This window comes from Falco punctatus, assembly GCF_963210335.1.
Source record: "Falco punctatus genome assembly, chromosome: 5".
NCBI lineage: Eukaryota > Metazoa > Chordata > Aves > Falconiformes > Falconidae > Falco > Falco punctatus.
In genome coordinates, this window is record NC_137584.1 from 72,351,266 (window position 1) to 72,371,321 (window position 20,056).

Consider the following 20,056-nt stretch of genomic DNA (forward strand, 5'->3'; position numbering starts at 1 on the left):
CAGGAGATTTCAACTAGGAAACAGTTAAGTACAGCACCTCAGAAGAGGCCTTCCTTTTGGTAAGAAGTTACTTGGGAGATAAGGAAAGATGACAGAGAATCAGCACCATTAATCACTGGCATATATCCCTGTTTTTCCACACCTCAGGTCTAACTGCACAATAGAAAGGCTGTTTGCCTTTGCTAGAACAAGAATTTCTGCATAAAGTGTATGGATGCAATGCATATGTTGCATAAAACCCAAGTTTACATAATAAAGAGAATATATATTTGCTTTGATCTCAAGTTGCCCCATAAATTTTTAATAACAGCTGTAAAACAGAAATCTTTGGATAGAAATCAGCAGCAGCAATGAAATTTAAGCATGGTACTCATTTCAGGTTAAGGAAACCCCATTCCTATTAGAACTGTTACTAACTTCTTGCAAGGAGAAACGCAAATGTCATTCACAGCCATTTATTCGCAAATTATTCTCTTCAGCCTAATGCTTTGCCTTGCCTTCTCCAAAACAGAGGGACTAAGGGACCATTCAGTCTGTTGTGTCATCTTTGTTCTTATTAGTGGAGACAATGCAAAGTTCAGGTATTAAGGCCTTCTCATTTTACATTTCACTGGAAGGGTGTTTCGGTATGTTTTTTCTTCCTCTACAGAGGAACTGTTACATGAAAAGTACTAAAAAAACCAAACAACTTTTCTACTATGCATTACAGTTTCTTGCTCAAGTGCAAAGGGACAAAGAAACCAAAATCTTTTTATACACATGCATTAAAATAAAAGCAGGAAACAGATTAACATATGGAAAAAAATATTAACCTTTGTGCTTTCAATGATGCAAGTCATGGGAATTTAGCTTGCAGCACTGTTTCCAGCTCCTTCCCCCCATCCCCCACCCCCACCCCCAGCTTAAGAACTACCACTGTTGTACATACAACATTTGAAAACAGTATGTTCACACAGGTCCTATTAATAAACCCCAAACATTTTAGGTAAACTAGGAGGCAGTCAGGCTCCAAAAAGCTGCAGCTATCAAATACGTATCTAGAAAAAAAATATTAAATAAATGTGAACTTTCTTGTTGAAGACTTACAAAGATCACCGTAGCCAAGAAAAGTCTCACACAGTGGCATTTTACAGGAAGGCATTTTTTGGAAAATAGTATTAAAAGAGAAATCCAACAGTATTAGGGGGCAGAAAAGAGAACAGATGATTGCAGTGCAGTATGATGAGCATGAGAAAGAGCAAGCTAATGAGATATAAAACTGCATACACTGGAGACAGCTTTACAAGTTCGAGAAATGACAGCCAAATAGCAATCATACCACACCAAAAAGGTACTGACAAGTCAGAAAAAAAAAGTAATTCATTTTCTAACTGACAGCAGACTTAGTCCTTACGCACAAACAGTACACACAGTTGGAGTTAAACAGTAACTGATAGGCCTACAGATGTTTGTAGATGACCCAAAATGGAGAGAAATCATTTGTTGTCCTCATTCTGCGATGCTCATGCTACTCTGGACGCAGACAGATGTGTTTTTCTGGATACAGGTATGTCAGTAGAAAGCCAACCTGTGCGTGCTGTGCTGTGCCCTGCCTCTCCTGCCATCACCTCCTTGCTAGGAATAAGCACCTGCAGAGTCCTGCCAGCACAGAACTTTGTGTGCGCACTCCCCAAATCACTTTGAACAAAACTATTTGGGCTAGATCAAGCATGAAGTTACATACAGGTGCATGTTATCCCAACCAATTTCATCTGAACCACATCAGTTATTAAATAAGGAGCCCTGTCAAGAGATCTGTGAGGATGGTAACTTCAGAGGAAAAGGGTAATTGTTTACTATCCAGCACACAGAATTTAAAATAATTATTTGTTCATGCCTTTAAGAGGCAATAGAACAGGACTGAACAGGGACAAGCAAAAAAAAAAAAAAAAAGGAATAAATAAACCAAACCAGACAAAAAAAAAAAAAGGTGACTTAATATGCAAATTAAGGGCATTTGCTCACTAGGAATTGAACTAAAAAAAGTACCTCCCTTCACAAAGGCTACCTAGCCTCCAGGTATGTGACATTACACAGGTGGAAAACATTGCAATGGACACAGCTGTGGATGGCAGTGTGTCTAGACAAATGGGCCATTAAAGATTTAACATGCCTAGATCTCTCTTTTAACTGGAAAAGATGGGATACAAAAGATATACCGAATGCCTCAAGCACACAGTGAGGGTATTTGCAAGTATATACTGGGGATGTTTGCCTCATTCTTACAGGCTTTCCTTGGCATCCAGGACTGCTAGTTATCTAGCCTTGTGCCAGAGATAAGGCAAACTTTTGATCTGACTACAGCCATTCGTTTATTAAACCTGAATTTAACTGAACTTAAGCTTCTGTATTATGTTTTGCAACTCTTAAGTATATCTTATTTCACAGCTGCCTATATTCAGAGGTACAAATTAGCATAGCTCTGCCTTTACTGCAGATCAGAGCATAGCTTCAAGCAACACCTTCACAACATACACCCTTATTTTTAGAAGTACTCTCTGTGTGCAACACTGCTGCTCCGTAGAAAAAGAGCAGCAAAGCAGGAACCTCACCGAATTCACAATTTCAAAGTTTACCATGTAAAACACCAATTAAATAACTGGCTTCTAAACCCTCCCTTGTGCCCGCCTGACAGTAGTCTGTCTTAAGTACGTCTTTAAGAACTATTGTAAAAGGTTTTAAAAGGTCCACCTTTCAAAAATAAGGAGAGAAGAACAGGGGATAGGATGAAAAACACAAGGATGTATCTATATGGAAACTATTAATTTCATTTCCCCATTTGCACATGCCACAAAACTGAGGAGGTCAGAGTGCACCTCTGAAACTTGTCAGGTCTAACCCCCCTGCAGCATATGCAATTTTCCAGTGCAACTTGCTCTAAAAATAAATGTGCAGGCACATGATGATTCACCTGGATTTAGGTTGGTGCTGGGGTAACAACTGGACTACAAAGACAAGTTCCCCTATAAAAACAAGCTGTTTCAGAGCTGCAAGGTAGGGATGTCCGTGCTTTTTGGCACGGTAGCTTCAGAAACCTGAGAGAACTTTGCTAAATCTCTTTTTGTTAGGTGGCTGACTAAGGCCAGAGCTGAAAAGTTACTTAAAATAGGTTTTAAGCTAAGTCTATGATTGGGAACTATGACTGCAAATGGCATAGGAACAGATGCAAAAGAAAGGCTGTCAATAGGAGCAGGAAAAACAGGCAAGAGAGACTCAAGATGCAGTAGGCAAGCAGGCACATTACTTGCCATTTCTCTGGTTTCTGAGAACACCAGTCACCGTCCACGACTCTCCTTAGCAGCTGCAAGTGCGCAAAGCTCATAACCAGCACATCCAAATTAATGCAGGAGAGTTTAGGAGGTCTGCCCAAGCAATGTCTCTGCACAATTATACCTCAGAAGTCATAACCTCTCCCTTTAATATTTAAGAAAAAAGAAATCACATTTGCAGCCAAAATGTAGTGATAATACTGCAATGGCAGTACGGCCCTGAGCCTGCAGTCTTTTCTCAGAAGTAATTCTCATTAGAAGAAAACTGAAGGATCATCCTCTTTATCCAGCTATTTGCAGGACATTTAACACATACTGTTCACTACAAGGCCAGCGCTGTAGACATTTCCAGGAGCAGGCAAGGAGAATAAAAGTGTTTCAATCCCAACACTGTGCAGTTTTTATCTGTAAAAGATGGAAAGCATAAAGCAAGAGTTTGGAAGCAGCACCCAGGAGGACACCAGAATAAAATTTCTACCATGATGGGAGGGAAGGCTGCATGTACTAAATCGGTTCATCAAGTAATTGGAAGAAGGGCCTATGTCTCCTTTGGAAGGTTGACAGTAAGTCCGTCAAAAGCAAAAACAACGTAGGATTAATTATTCTTAAGTATGAAAGAACCTTGAACTCAGTGATCTACTGTTAATTAAAAAAAGAAAATACCCTCAATACAGTTCCAGTTCAGTTCTTGTGAAAGCCAACAGAGAGCACTCCCACTGCCTCAAATGTTTTCTCTTGTTTTAAGGACTCAAATTTTAAAGACATTGAAATTTAATGGAAATTGCAGGTATTAAGTACTACTTCTATTCCATATTCAAATATCTGAGCCCACACAAGAGAGTCTCCATTAACTCATTCTGTTCCAACAGCTCTGGAAATCACTGAAAAGTGACTAGCAAACTAACTTCATTAGCATAAAGGAACTCCTTGAAGGCAGCTTTGGAAGGGTTTAAAGAGATGAAGTTTTCTTTTGGTTTTAGCTGGTCATCCACCAGGTAAGAAGCAGAATGCAGATCTGACATGCAAGAAGTAGAACAGACAAGGTCTGCAACAGTCACTGTTTGCCTTCTCCCTTTTTGTGAACATGTCAACACTGAAAACTAAATGTGCTCAGATTAATTTCTGCTCCCATGTAGCTAATGCATTTTGTGAGGGAGTGAAGAAAACTAAGGCTTCTCCAGCCCACCTTTCCCACATCATTTTTGCAAAACAGGGAGTAGAAATATCTTCAAGACAAATCAGCCTCTGTAAGCATCCTGCTGCAGCTGCAGGATCCAAAGCCTCTCATGAAAAGTTCTCTCCTCACAATGTGTACAAGCCATCTATCAAGGGATCCACAAAAACCAGCATGCTGGACAAGGAGCCATATGAAGTAGAGACACAAAGAAGGAAAAGGATTTTAATCCACCCTTTTATCGAAGTGAGGTGCCTCCGTGTGGGCTGAAGGGAGGCAGCCCCACTGGACCACAATTTTAAGACTTGTAATATCCCAACTGGAACAAGGTACCTACAGCCTTTACTGCAAGTACTGGGCAGCAACAAGTCCTTTAAACAAAAAAGACAAGCAGACAAGAAAGCCATGGCAGCTTCATGGACACTGTCTTACTTTTCCGTGCCAGCTCACTAATCTAACACCTCTAAATTATGAGGGACATTTAAATAACTTGCCGCTTGGACCCGCCTCATAGACATCTAACACCTCGGAGTGCCCTAGAGCACCCAGCAAGTCACTGGATACCCCGTGGTTAGGAAAGCTTTTTTCCCCTCGCAGCTTTCAGACTATACTGTTTTGTTGTGGTTTTTTTTGTTTTGTTTTGTTTTTTTTTTAAAAAAAAAAAAAAGACTGGAGGGAGCTTCACACTCTAGCATGACAAAGGCCTGAACAGTGTACCTGCATTTCAGTTTGCACCCTGGGTTATTAGCCAGAGAGTTTATAAAACAACTTTAAACATGCCAGCTTTTATGTATTACAGTTTATTAATCTGGAATGATACATCACATGTGCTGGACGCATAAAAGAGTTACAGAAACATGGTTTGCATTTTAAAATGGTTTAGTGAAAACAAATGAATTATCTTTATTAAGTGAATTGAACCTTGCTGTGTCCTCCACTGAAAGATTTCAGTATTAGCGAATCTCTTTCTTCATTGTTCTTTTTTTCCACCTTATGTTAGGTGAGGAAAACAAGCATTTCTGCATTTACAGATCCCAAATGGTCTCTCAGTTTTGAATTAAACAGTCTTATCTGAACTATCAGAATATACAGAATTGAAGAAAATACGCACATGCAGAAGAGGCTACTTCTGTCAAAAGCTGGTTTACTGTTTCATCAGATTCTGGTTCCATGTGCTCAGCCAAGAGTGACTACCATCACTTCACTGGTTTGACTTGAGATATTGGCAGTAAAAATACATTGTTTAGGTTCTGTTTAAGTACAGGAAGTGTAGGCATTATGTCAGGTGGCTTAGGCTTAAAAAAAATGGTATTTGGGTATTTTAACCTATTTAAATAAAACAATTTTTTTAACAAAAAACAATTTTTTAATCCAGGTTATAAACTCAAAGTTTATAAATGAGAGAGTAATTGTGAAGAGAGGGTGGAGATGCTTCACTGCTGGTTTTATTAGCTAACTTAGCCAAGCCAGCTTTATTCTTACCAAAGATACAGATGCATCCATTTGCTAATAAATGGATCTGTTTTCCACAAAGTAGACTTGGCTTCCAGGCTCCAGATGAGTAGTGAGGCCCTCTAGCATCCTGAAGGGTAGGAGTACAGGAATTTTAACACCTTCTTGGTGCAGTATTTAAACCGATCACCAGTGTAAACAAATATAATTGAAATGGACTGTCCTGATGGGCAGTAAACTCTTTGGAAGTAGAGAGTATCTTGTCTGCACACTTGCTTAGGATTGGGGCCCCAGCTCCAGTAACCTCTCAAACTGCAACCATGTCACTCTAATATTCATTTTAAGTATTTTATCAACAACTTAAGCGCAAACATAACCCACCTAAGCAATCAAATACAAAGAGCCAAAAAAGAACTGGATCCTAGTTTTCCAGTTGTACAAGCCTCAGAAGGGGGGAGGAGATAATACCTAAGCAAGTAAGACAATCCAACAATCCAAAACCAAGGTTTTCTGGAGGAAGGGGAGGTTGGAAGGAGAAAAAGAGAGATGATCTTTCCATAGCACTGCAATGCCACAGGAAAGCACCACGTTTAATGTAATCAAGCTCTACATTGCAGCCATATGGAAACAATTTCAGTCAATAAGCAACTCCTGCAAGAAGACAGCAGAGGAACAGAAAAATCAGATACCGATTTAGCTAGAGGCAGGAAAGCCGCTAGCTGAGCTCAGAGGCTTGCATTATAAGAAATATTTATGTCCAACAAAACAGCACACATTTTTGAGTTTCTGTTACTTGCCTTACAGACTTCCACAGTGCCACACCTCAGACTGCAAGCAGTAAAAATGGCATACCTTCTTTTACAATGTCTTTCCCAGCCTCCGAGATCCTGTGTCTCAGCCCTCTTCCAAATCTTTCCTCAAAGCCCACTGCTATGGCTGGTTTCCCACCGATAGCCAGAAAGGAAGCAGACATCTCAAACTTCAGATACTCACCCGACCTCTTTGCCTTTTATCTGCCTGGAATCAGCAGGTTTCAAATCGGGGGCTTTCTCAAGGAGCAAGTCCTTTCAAACACCTACCTTGGGGAAAAAAAACCCAAATAAACCAACAAAAAAATCCCACACAACACACTTCACTTACTACTAACAATGGTATTTAAAGGAGGTTTGGTTTCAAGATCTCATTCTCCAGTATCCTAAAAAGCAACAGCAAAAATACTGCTGCTCCTACAGAAAGAGACATTCCTGTGCACTACTGATTACAGCTGCAACATGGAGGGAGTAAAAACTATCAGTTTGGGACAGGAAAAGGGAAATTCAGGGGAACAGCCAGCAAGTGAAAGCAGCTGCATTTTTAACAAAAAGCAAGAAGGCACATTGCTATGAATAAAACAGAATTTACTTGAGTGTGACAGAAGAGTGACACCAGTATTATGCGAATAATGCCCATGAAATGAACTGAAGGATAATTCACAAGTGATTTCAGAAGCAGCCACTTGTAAAGGTCTTCACTTCCATGATGCCATGCAATCTGCCAGCAGATGCACCACGGCCACCCCAAAAGCATTGCGAATTTATACTCGCAGACAAAAGGTCTTGGAAAGTTCCCCTTACTAACCAAAGTATAAGATTCAAGATATTAAAAAAAACCAAACACACACAATAAAATAATAGTAATAAAATTTTAAACCAGTAATTTTCTAGTGGAAGGGCGAGCCACCAAGACCACTGTGAACAGTTTTCTGTTACACTGGGGCAACATGGTTTTCTCACATGAAACACCTTCTAACTCACCAGTAATAAAAGATTATTTTCAACAAATCCATTAGCAGGGAAAACATTTCACATCAGCCTTAAAAAAAAAATGCACCAAAAAGGGCTTTTTGCAGTCTTGTAGGGTGGATACTTTTTTTTGTTTTTCAATGAGGGAATCTAGAAAACGAAGGCAAAACGCCACGCCAATGGATGTTCATATTATGCTAATGCTGAAAAAGGGGAGGGAGCAAATCTGGAGAGCTGTAAGGTGGTCAGATGGGTGTCAATCCAGGCAAACCAACAGGGAAAACAAAATATGGATATATTTTCCCAGCAAAGAATTAGAGAACAGGGACACTGGTAGTGCCAGTCAGCATGTTTTAATGACAAACGTCTTGATAAAGGACTAACTTTATTCTCAAAGATTACAAATGTAGTCAAACAGAAGAAAGTGCGTGCACAGAGCATACTTTGGTTCTAGTGGAAATCCACATTAGCTGCCCCTTATCTGAGAGCTGTCAGTTAGCTAGTTCTTAATCTGCTTCCTGGGATTGCATCATGCTAATTTTTTTGTCACTAAATTTAAGGTCTGATGCAGTTCAACATTTTTATCACTGCAGATAAAAATCTGTGACTGACACCAGGACTACAGGAACAGTACATTATTTTGAGGAAGGGACTGCAAAAGAACAAAAGTCTGAACACCTACCTTAACTTAGCTCAGGAAAGCAAAACACATCTGAATACAAACCCAAATTTATAATCTAAGAAATGCAGATGGTAACTACTAAATTGGCAGACTTTACTAGAAAGAATCTTAGTGCTGGGAGCAGCAAGGCTCACGAACAGGATTTCCCTACGCCAAAGGGCTAACGTGAACCTCTTAAATGGCTGCATAGCAAGCAGGGCCACTGCACCTCTGCATTCAGAACGGATCAGACACAGGCTGGAACATTCACCATTTTTGGTTTCCACAATGTTAAAAATAAACGGAGACCATGAAGAATCACCGGATGATCTGAGTGCTAGAGAAAATGCCTCAGAGTGAGACTTAAAAGCTCAACTCTGTTTCCTTATCAATCGAGTAACTTGATTACAGAGTGTAAGTACCTCCATGGCAAGAAACTACTGGGTACTAAAGGGCTCTAATCTTGTCAGGAAAGTCGTAACAAAAACCAGCGGCAGAACTTAGACAAATTCAAATTAGAAATCAGCCACTTATTTTTAACAGTGAGATGGCACAAACAAGTGATGAGTCTGAAATTACCAATGACAGACACTCAAGGCTGGAAAGCTTTCAAATTGTTTTTAGCCAAACATCAGTTACTGGTCTCAGTTTCAGAGTAAATGATTAAAATTTAAAGGCTTGTGATACAAAGCATATAAAACATATCAGAGAAGGCAACTTAATTGTCTGTTCTCACCTTAAATTTTATGAATCTCCCCATATGTTAACATCATTCTATTTCTACAGACCAGGAAATTAAAGAGGGAGGAATAAGTTTCAAGTTCAGTTAAGTTCCCTCTTTTCAGACTGCTGTACTTGCCACTAAACAGCACCGCTCCATCAAACAGATGGAGCCCCCATGAAACACAAACAGTCAGAGAATGACCGACGACGATGTCTGGTAACCATGCATAATACAACTTAGTTGAGAAAACTGTGATCAGCTACTTACCTCTCTCATCTGCAGCATGAAAAATCAGTATTCTCTTAAATAACTAGTTCTTATTCTGTGTAAATACACTTATGACATTCATGTTTATACTACCGAGAGCAGCAGCATGCACTACCATCCAGCCAAGAATCTCCAAATGCTTTCACATTTGTGAAGTATCTCAACAGCCCTGAAAGGATTATTTTCCTATTATACACTGGAACACAGGCAAGTCAAGAAGTCATAAAATAAGACCTCTGGCACAGCCTAGAAACAAGAGCCTAGCCCTATCTCATTGCCAGGAAGAACTTTCCTTTTCAACATTTGAGCACTACTTACATGTCAGAGCTGCTGCATACCCAGCTGCTCAAACTCCCAAACCCTGCCAGTTAAATCACAAAGAGATTTCTAGTGAAAGCTGACATTGTAATCAGAGAATCTGATCATGGCAGAGAAACTGTCCAAAATAAAGGTCAGAATAAATATCCAAGTAGAAACAGCACTTGTATTTCATGAACTAACTAAATGCTTTCTGCTTCCATTAGTATTACAGTACTACTGGAAGAACAAAAACCAGATTCAGTGCTTGCTTCAGAGCTCATAAGAAATGGGCGACTCGAAATGCAGGAAATGACTATATGCTACACTTCCCAATTGATAGGGCATAGGCTTATCAGAAGAATAAAACTGGCTGTTCACAAGGCTCACTAAAAGAGCAGCTTACAGTATTGTTTCAGTAGTAGCAGCAGTTGTTTTACTGCTGAACTTACAAATTCAATAGGTGGGGTATTCTTAAGGAAGTGAGAAGAAAATAAGGCTTCTTAAATATTAAGTTTGAAACGGGGAGAAAACAGATGCCGGGAATTCAGGGCAAGTGAGAGTCAGCCAGGGTAGAGCCAAACATAATTAATATAGTTTGTATGCCTGGCTTGTAGATTACTTCCTTAGCTTCATGTTAAGACCTCATCTACCACCACAGCAGCAAATGGGGTCCATATAAAGTTAACGTAGCCTAAATAGACATAGGTATGGAGAACAAAAGAATGCCACCTCTATGCATAAGGTAAATAATAAAATTTGTTTCCTCAGGCTGCAAGGAACTCTCTTTCACTAGATCTGGAAACAATGCTCCACCCTTGGGCAAATAGTGACTGGAAGCAGCACTTGCCAGCATACCATGGGCATATGCAAGTTAGGTCTTTGTTAAGTCGTATTACAGAAGTCATTTAGGCGTACACATACATACAACCTGATGAAGGGCTATGCTCGGTAAGAAGCTTCAGGCTAGCAATTGCACTGAAAACAACATGAAATGATGAAGTAAACATTCATTGAGGAAGTCTGTAGGAGAAAGAGTTAACTGACCCTCCATACCTTCTGGTTGGCTGCACTGGAAAGATAAAGCAGAATACACTTTGTCAGAAGCACTGCATACAGCACTTCCCAGTTTTAAGAGCAGTCTTTAACTTCAGACTCTGCATGCAGCTTTGATTAAGGACTGGGAAAAGGAAATCTGCACCCAGATGGGTAGAATAACCAGTTATAATTATTTTAATCCTTTAAAAAGCGCATCGAAACAGTAATTGTTCAACCTTTTGGTGTCTACATTAACACAGTGCTGAATCAAAACAAGTAAGAAACATGCATGTGCATTCCTGAGATAGATCTGAAGTCCAACACTGAAAAACTCCTATTAAACGAAGCAGAAGAAAAGCTATACAAGAAAAAGTGGCATTCCTTACAGTCTTGTGAAAAAGTTTACCCCATAGTGCTTTCGGCTTGATGGGGGGTGTTGTGTTCTAATGGATTTAAAAGCAACAAAATTAACTGAATAAATAAGGATGACGAGTGTCAAACCACAGAAGTCAATGGAACACAGGAAATCCTCCCATCACTGTAAAAAAATCTCATTGACTTAGGTATTTTATTGAGCACATTAAATGACCAGCCAGTAAATTCCTTATATGGTTAATATATATTAATATATCACAGATGTAAAAGTGCAATAGATGGGGAATAGACACAGCTGTGTTCAATTGCCACTGAGTCAGTACATGACCTTAAGTGAGTCACTTGGCCCTTATGCCTCAGTTTCTCTACCTGTAAAACACTGATACCTCTGGTAAGCACTTAAAAGATTTACAAATGAAGGTACAAAGTATTATTTTATCATAGAATAGTAAAGGAGAAGGACGGTGCCTCAGACATAATGAATCAAACGTGAAACATCAGAGCCGTACTCCACTAGCACGCCACACAAGTTACAGCCATAAATCGATCACTTCTGATTAGGTTAGGCTTTACGATGCAGTAATTGTCATAGCAGCAGTTTCATAACTGTGAAACGAGCACTTTGCTCAGCAGCGTATTATGCAGGAAGCCTGCGTGATCAACAAGCTTTTGGTAAACCTGACTGCAACAGCAAAGAATAGAAGCATCCAAATACAATATGCTTTTTAAGGTTATCTATCATAAAAGCTTCTCCACATGCTTTTATGGTCACAGGCTAACCCTGTATAAGCACCCGGTTGAGTGGGAGGAGAGGGGAAGGAACTCAAACAATACCACATTTAAAGAAAGACCAGATTTCATGTGAATATATCTCTTTTTAGCAGGCACAACACAAAAATAAATGTGTTTCTCACAGTTACAAGATGAAATTTTCAGTTGGCCAGCGACTACAAAGCCGATTCTCTACTTCTTGCTGTGGACCACATGACTGCCTCAACGCATAAGAACATTTTATGTGCCAACTTGCAATGAAGACCACATAGTTAATAGTTTGCAACCTCCTTTCCCCCAGAAGATCTTCAGAGTTGAGTAATAAAATTCCTCACATGATTTCAATGAGAGGGTTCACTTGTCAGAGGCTGCTTCAAGATAGTATCATGTGTCAGGGAGGTGCTGTTCAGAGGAAGCTTTCCAACCTTGTGTTTTCAAGGCTTGACTGAAAATGAAAAAATGTCAGGCTATAAAGTTTGAAACTGGGGAAAAGAAAAATAATCTCTAGATGTTATTTTCAAAATGTGGAAGTTAGCCAATTAATGAGGGGAGGAAGGAAAACTGATTAAAGCCCTGACAAACCCTTGAGATCACAGGCCGATTACTAGTTCTGCCGCAGACTCCATGTAGGAACATGGGCAAGTTAATCCCTCTACACCTTGGTTTGCCACCTGCAAAATGAAAAATAACACTTTCTTTTCATATCCTGTTATTCTTGCTTGCATTGTTCCCCAAATTAAAAGCATTTGTCATAACACTTATCTTTAGCTTTAACACTGGAAATTGCATTCACAGCTAACATACAATCCGTTTGCATGACTGAGTGTTCAAATATGAATTCTCAGTATACCTTGCTACCCAGCCATCCTAATTTTATACATGTCAGGAGGGAGCTTTAGTCAATATCAGAACAAGAGGAATATCAGAATGCTAAAATACATTTTACTACTAATCTTACATATAAGACCAGCTTTAGGGATATGAGTTAGACCCAAAAAAATTCAAATTCTCCTCATTATCTCCAAAAATACCACTATAATCATGACATTGGTCTCACTTCATTGATAACCCGCAAGATAATATTATCATCATAGGTATAATTAACGTCCAACCCCATGAGGACGTGTATGCAGAATCCAATGCCCGCTCCATTAAAATAAGTATAAAGTGAAATCGACTTCAGTGGCTTTAGAAGTGTCAAAGCTGCATAAAGTTTTCAATAGGAGAAACAAAGGCACAAGTTTTTTTGCAGTAGACTTCTTAAGCTGACAGCATTCCTTCAAGTGTTTCATTTCAAATCCTAAACTTTGCAGAAGATGAAAAATATTTGCCACAGGTCCCAACACTGTGATATGTAATTCTGTAGTGTCCCTAAAAGCTCAGCACAGAAATCACTGTAAAGCCCAAGTTGCTTTCTTTTGATAAAAATATGCTGTCACTTCATGCAAACTGGTTTTATTTTCTAACATATAAAACCAGGCATCTTCTGACATGCCTTTATGAAAGGGACAGTAGTGTTCTTCCCTTCTCATGTTTCAGTCTCATTAATTCTTCCAACTACCAGCCCCAACATCATACCCTAAAGACCCAAATTTCACCACTGCCCCACTGACATACAGCAAAAAAAGATCAGTCTCAAAAGTTAATGACAGAACAATTATTGAAATGCATGCTTATTAAAAATTAATTTTATTTAAAATAATTAGTTTAAAAAGTGAAATGTCAGAACTCCATTGTCTTCCCAGCTCCAGTTACTGATGAAAAACATACCCAACACTTTCATGAACTTATGGATTATCACTATAAAGTGAGCACTTCACAATAATTTAATTTTCAAAACACCAGACAGCCATGAACTTTTAATATCCTTTTGAAAGAGACCACTAAGACCCCCACAAAAACTGCCTTAGAAGTAAGCTTTCTGCAGCAGACACGGATTACTAATTCTGTGGAATTGTCAGAATCACAATGCTGGAGACACACACATTTTCTAGAAAGGTCAACAAACATTAAAGAATTGCTCAAGCCCACTCAGTAAAGTACTTATAGAGATAAGCAGGCCTCATCCACACAGGATTTTCTTCGAGATTTCCTTACCACTCTTTAAAAATCCTGCAGTTTCACCTATGGTAGCATTCCTGTAACACAGCTGGCAGTCTGCATACCACAATGTTGTCTAGACCTGCTCTGAACAGTTGGATGACACAGGAGTAAAAAAGCTGATGCCTGTTCTGGTGCTTGCACTGGTGCTAAAGGAAGGATAGGAGGAAGAGCAGACATAGCTGAGTAAAGCGTAAGTTCCTTGTTCCTAGTCTCATGCCCAGGCTCGTCGGACAATTCTGTCAACCATACAGGAAAAGTTGTGGCTGCTGTGAGGCTAGAGAAGAAATCTTCATGTAAGGGAAATGAGCATTCCCAAACCCCAGTTTTCAGATGCAACATCAAACCCTGCTCTTCATCAGAGCCCGGTGCTCCCAGAACATGCAGATAACAAATGCATCCCTGCACAGATTACATATTCCATCCCTTTCTCACTTCTCCCCTACTTCCCTCCCCCACCCCATCTCGGCGATGTTTTCTTAGCAATTTGGAAGAGAAATGGCAAAAAGGGAGATGCAAAACACAGAAATAAATTAAGTTTGTTCTCTACTGTTGACAGATTTGGTCCTAGCATGATGGGAGAAAAAAAAAATGTTAAGAGTGATAAATCTATATATACCTACTCCAAACTACACCCCACATCCCAAGGGACATGGTATAATGGTAAATAAATATAGATGCAGTTCCTACTAATGAGGCAGGGTACAGCAAGGCCAAAGAAAATGCAATCATCTCGGGGAAAAAAACTGCACAGGACTCCTCCTCTCCCATCCATGGAGGAAATCAAATGCCAGCTGCACCATCCCAGGAAGGAAGCTGAGTCTGTACCTGATGAGCCCTGCAGAAATGAGCTAGTCATATCACGGGACGCAAGCAGGCACTTCAGGGTTTTGCCAGCCCACAAATCGTCTGCAGAACACAATTCCCCTCTTCGATACGATGTATTTTACATGGTATCATTCATGCAAATTGTAGGGGTTTTTCCACCAGTTTCTTTTTTTCCTCCATCCCCATTAGTTTGAAGCAGAGGCACGTAGCTAGCGTCTATCAGATCTGCTCCGACAGTGCTCTCAAACGCGTGCCCTGGCCATCAATTTAACGCTTTCCTCCCTACAAAGTTGAAATCTTTCCAGCTTTCGTTCATGTACATTTTGTACTTAAAAGCCACTTATCTGTACTCCCAGTGTTACTCGAGCAGGAGAACAAATTTGAGATATACCCGACTCCAAACAGCAAACATGCTTACAGTCCTCATTTCCTCTTCCTTCTTCCCTCCCCACCCCCCAAAAAAAGCAGCTTTTTTTTTTTTTTTTGTCCCTAAGACGAAGGGACTGGGAAAACCAGCACATACGACCGAGGCTTCTACAGACCTATCGCAAAGAAAAAAATGCCTTCCGAAAAAGTGCTCTGCAAACATACCAAGAAACACTATTAGAACTAAAAAAAAAAAACAACCAACAAACCCACCACCAACCCATCAGACAAAACTGAGGTTGAAGTACTCGGCTCGGTCTGTCTCTCGTGTGTATTCTGCACCTAAAAACACTCGCCTCTCGTTTTGTTTTAACACCGAACCAGAGCTAAACAGTCCAGCGGCATTCCCTACCACTTCCCCCAGTCCTGGGGTCCAAGACACTGTTCTTCCCCCAAAAAAATCCCAGGCACGGCTACAAAAGCAATTTACACCCCTCCCCTCCTCAAGAAGTACAAAACAAACACGCGTATGACACCCCACCCAAGCTCTCCTCGCACATTTTGGAAACGACTTCCCTCCGGGTCCTCCTCCTCCCCCACCCGTTCCCACCTTAAAACTCTCCAGCAACGAGACCCTCCTCGGACTGACGCCTCTGCCACACCGAGCACCCGCCCTCTGAGCCCCGGGAGCTGCAACAGATCTCGCCCTCCTCGCTGCGCAGCCTCCCGGCCCCGGGACCCAGCGGGGTTCGGGGCACCCGTGGCCCCCCGTGCCCCCCACTTCCATAGGCACAACGCACCGCAGCTCCCCTAGAAAGGCGCCCCCGGACACCCACAGCGGCCCCTCAGCCCCCCTCCCCTCCCCCTAAAGCCAGGGGGGAGCTCCCCGGCAGAGCCCCGGCGAGGGGGCTCGCTGCCGGGCGCGATCCTCACGGCGCACCGGGCTCCATCCCCGCAGTCAGAGCCTCCCTCCACCTTCCCCCGCCAAGGTCCCGCCGGGCCGGGCCGGGGCACCCCCCGGGGTCTTGAGGACAGGGCGCGGGGGCCACCACCGCCCTCCGCAGCCGCGCCGGGGCTCGCACCAGCCCAGCCCCAAACTCAGCGGCGAACAGAACCGAAACATCACGGGGGGTGGGGGAGCAAATAATAATAATAAAAAAATAACCAAGCAAGCACCCACCCAGGCTGAGGGGACTCTGCCACCGCGAGTCCGTATCACCGCCCCCCCCCCCACGCGGGAGAGAGGGGGTGGAAAAAAATAAGAATAAATAAATAAACGGCAGGAACAAGGACGGAGGGCTCTTCTTTAAAACCCAGAGGTTGCCCTGCCCTCCCGCAGACCCCCGCAGCAGCCTCCCGGGGACACCTTCCTCCTCCTCCGCTCCGGGGGCGCCGAGAATACGCGAAGCCACCCAGAGCCGCGGCTCAAACTCTGCCCGGCGAGCGGCCGCCCGGGCTGAGGGGCTGCCCCTGCCCGCCCCCGGCCGCCCCCCGCCCCGGCCGCCCCCCTCACGCACATCCCGCGCTGCGAGGGAACCCGCTCTCCGGCGCGGTGAAACTCCCCCGCAGGCAGCCGCGGCGCCGGCTGAGGGGGGACCCCCTACCCGCTCCCCCTCCCTCCAGCCCACCCACCCGCCCACCCGCGCCCTCCCCTCACAAGCGCCGCTCTCGCCCTCCTCCCCCCCCCCCCCCAAGCAACACTCACCTCTGGGTGCTGACGGCGCCTCCACCTCACCATGTAACGGCAGGAGTGGGGGGGTCCCCCCGCCCGCCCCCCGCCCCAGCGTGAGGGGAGATTAACGGGGGCGCAGAGGGACGAGAACAATAGGGGGGGAGGAAATCCCTCGGCCGCCGAGACCCCCTCCCCAGCCCCCCGAGGACAAGGGCCCCCCTCCCCGTCTGGCTCTCCAGCCGCTCCCTCCTCCTCGCTCTCTCCCTTTTTTTTTTTTTTTTTTTTTTTTTTTGGCTCAATCACACCAGACTGACTGTCTTTGTCTGTCTGACAAGCGCCATGTTGATATCAACATCCAAGCTCCCACCTGCTGCCGCTGTGAGACCCTGGGACTTGTAGTTCCCCCTCCCCAGGGTGACGGGGAGACCCGCCGCGCTGGGACTACAACTCCCAGCATGCCCTGGGCGGCACGGCACGCCAATGGCGCGCGGGGCGCAGCGCAGGACGGACTACAACTCCCGGCAGGCCTCGGGAGGGAGGGGAGGACCCCGCCATGGCGTCATCCCGGGCGGGGTGGTGGTGGGACTGCAAGTCCCATGAAGCCCTGGGAGGGTTGAGGGCCGAGCAGGAAGGTGGGGAGAGGGATATCCCAGTAAATAGAGCCGAGCTAAGCATGAAGCTGGTGAGTGTGTCGGGCTGGGGGCGTCGCGAAGGCGGGGGAGGGGGGCGGGCTCCGGCCTGCCCCGGGGGTGAGGGGGGGTGGCTCCCGGGCTCTCCTCAGGGCCGCCGGGCGTGAGGGGAAACTGAGGCGCTGAGGGTGGGGGCGGCCTTGGGGGCGCCGCGGGGGCGGGGCGGGCCCAGCGCGCTGCTCCTCGCAGCCGCCGGGCGCTCGAGCGACCGTTAAGCGGCCGGCGGGCAGCTGCCGGGTGGGGGGCCGGGGCAGGGGGAGGCCGCGGCGGGTGAGGGCTGGGCACCGGCCTGTGGGAAGGGACACAGGCCTGGGCAGGCGGCTTTCTTCCAGCCCTCAGCCGCCGTGCTCCCCCGCCGGCGGTGCAGGGGCCGCCCGCGTGTGGGTCGGGTGAAACGTCTGTGGGACTGAGGAGGAGGGGGTATTTCTCTGCCCCTTCCTACTGTTAAACGCGAGTCCCTCCGCGGAGCAGCTCTGGAGCTACCCCACTGCGCCTGTGGCTTCTACTGGGTTGCTCTAGGTGTATCAAGAAATCCACGTGGTTCCTAATAAAATAATTTTCTATCGGCAGTATGATGTTAATACAAGTAATTACTAATAAGATCAGCTTTCCTAAGGGTGTGCTATACTTCTGAGAAATATTTTGGGTTCCGATACTACAGTCTTCTAAAGGGAAAGTTTACCACAAAATGTGTTACCCCATATTATTGGTCTCCTTTCTAGATCTCCCTTTTCAACTGTGCAGGTTTCCCACAGACCTTGGATTCAGCCACTACTTTATTTTCCAGGAAGAATTTCTGTTTCACGTAATGTGCTGCAGTTCTTTGTCTGGAGGTGAAAACCAAAGAAGGCTTCAAAATACCTGAGCATAACGTTTGATTTGTTTAACCTGAAACTACGCTGCGGTTAAATGTAGGATTGTCTCAGTTTTGAGACTGAGCAGTTCATCTTGGGAAACCTTCGTTTCTGGGCTTCTTTTGAGACTTCCAGTAAATCACTATCTGTGTTGTAACCGTGTGAAATTAATTCAGTAGGCAGGTGGCCGAAGAACTTGATCCTGCATAATCTTACGTATGCGATTAAGTCTGTGTGCATGGATGAATACGACCAGTGGGACAAACTGTGCAAAGCTAAGCACTTCTGGATGTGATTGTAGAGGCTGATACAATGTAGGGGGGGAAAGCAAACTTGAGAAAAAGACCACAGCGGAAATGTAGTTTTATGTCTGGAGTCTTGCACAGGGGTAGAGAGAGGGAAGGAGTTGGGGGTGGGTAGGAGTAGAATACCAGCCATCTGAAGTTTGTGTTGCAATATGGTTTTTAGACCTGTGTGTAAATTTGGGGACTTGGGGGTCAGGATCCTTCATCTTATCTTTGTCTGGAGATGCGGGCTTGTGGGGGGAGGAGCTGGATACTGGTTTATCCTCTTTTCTCATCTCTTTGGGTTGAATTTGGAATAGCAAGGTAGAGGTAACAGACTCTAGACCTGATTCAGAATCTAGTGAAAATGTCAGACTCCCACAAATTCAAATGGGCCTTGATCCAGGCAAATCCAGTTGCTAATTTCCCCCTAGATTTTAAGCTAGCATGTGATATTAATACTGGAAGAATGCACTGCAGTATTTGTTGGCTTCAGTGGGAATTCAAAGCACTGGCTTTAACCTGCAAAATTCTGAATGTTTTGGAGCTGCTAGCATGAGACATCATCTCTTTGTCACATTGCCATCCATGAGATCACCAGAGACACTCCAAGCTGGTGAGCGCTCAGTGTGAACCAGATGTCTGCTGAGAACCTGCCTCTGTGAGGGCCTTAGCATCTGGATCTTCATCTTGATCTCTTTGTGCCCCACTCTGTCAAACTTTCATCCAATTTACAAAGCCTGTCAAGAAAATTGTGAGCTGAGGTGGGCATATTTACATGTTTTCTATGTTTTGTGACTTTTTCACATGACTATTTTTAGTTAGGTGATCAAGCACCTAGTGTGTTAGCTGCACCCACCTTACATAAGGGAATAAAGATGGAAGGAAACAAACATCTGAGCAAAAAGGTCCTACATTTTAGTCCGGTCAGGAATATTAGGGACTGGGACCTTTGGATTTGTTTTAAACAGGAACAAGTGTAACATGGATGGAAATGACCACATTTATAGTGTGTATAGAGATGTATATAGTGCAGGCACTCAGATTCTTGGAGTCCTAATGTAAAATCCTAACAGAGCTACAGGCCTAGAAATGTCACCTGTGCAAATAGCTATATAGTGTATATGAATTGCCTTTTTTGTGGTGTGTGTCACTTTACTTGAATCTGGTAGAAAGCATCCATTGACTCCCAGGAATCCGTTTACCACAGTGTGACAGCCACAGATATAGATTATTTTAGATGCTTTTAAAAAAGAAAAAAAGAAGATTTTCCAGTTAGCTCATAGATGTCAGGGTCCTGATCCTATTCATGATTTTTTAAAAAGCAAGAAAGTGTTTTGCTGATGAAAGGGGTGATATTTCATTGCCTTTTTTTAATTACAAATAGTTTAAAAGCTACAAAAATAGTTCAGAAC

At 43.5% G+C, this 20,056-nt stretch overlaps 2 protein-coding genes across 24 annotated transcripts in view; one reads left to right on the forward strand and one right to left on the reverse strand.

Annotated features, from left to right (window-relative positions):
* HMBOX1 (homeobox containing 1) overlaps positions 1-17,235 on the reverse strand; it is a 123,663-nt gene extending 106,428 nt beyond the window's left edge. For 17 of the 23 annotated variants that reach the window (XM_080388436.1, XM_080388428.1, XM_080388435.1 and 14 more), the window contains exon 1: positions 16,848-17,235. The gene's annotated coding sequence lies outside the window, so the exon portion shown is untranslated. The other 6 variants (XM_080388433.1, XM_080388438.1, XM_080388441.1 and 3 more) reach the window with 6 other exon arrangements.
* Positions 17,236-17,344: 109 nt separating this feature from the next.
* The window catches only part of INTS9 (integrator complex subunit 9), a gene marked incomplete at its 3' end in the record, with an annotated part of 183,873 nt that continues 181,161 nt past the window's right edge, over positions 17,345-20,056 (forward strand). Inside the window, exon 1 of the mRNA XM_080388009.1 lies at positions 17,345-17,496. Within this exon, the coding sequence (XP_080244135.1) occupies positions 17,368-17,496 (129 nt within the window). The 5' untranslated portion in view covers positions 17,345-17,367. The remainder of the gene's footprint in view (positions 17,497-20,056) is intronic.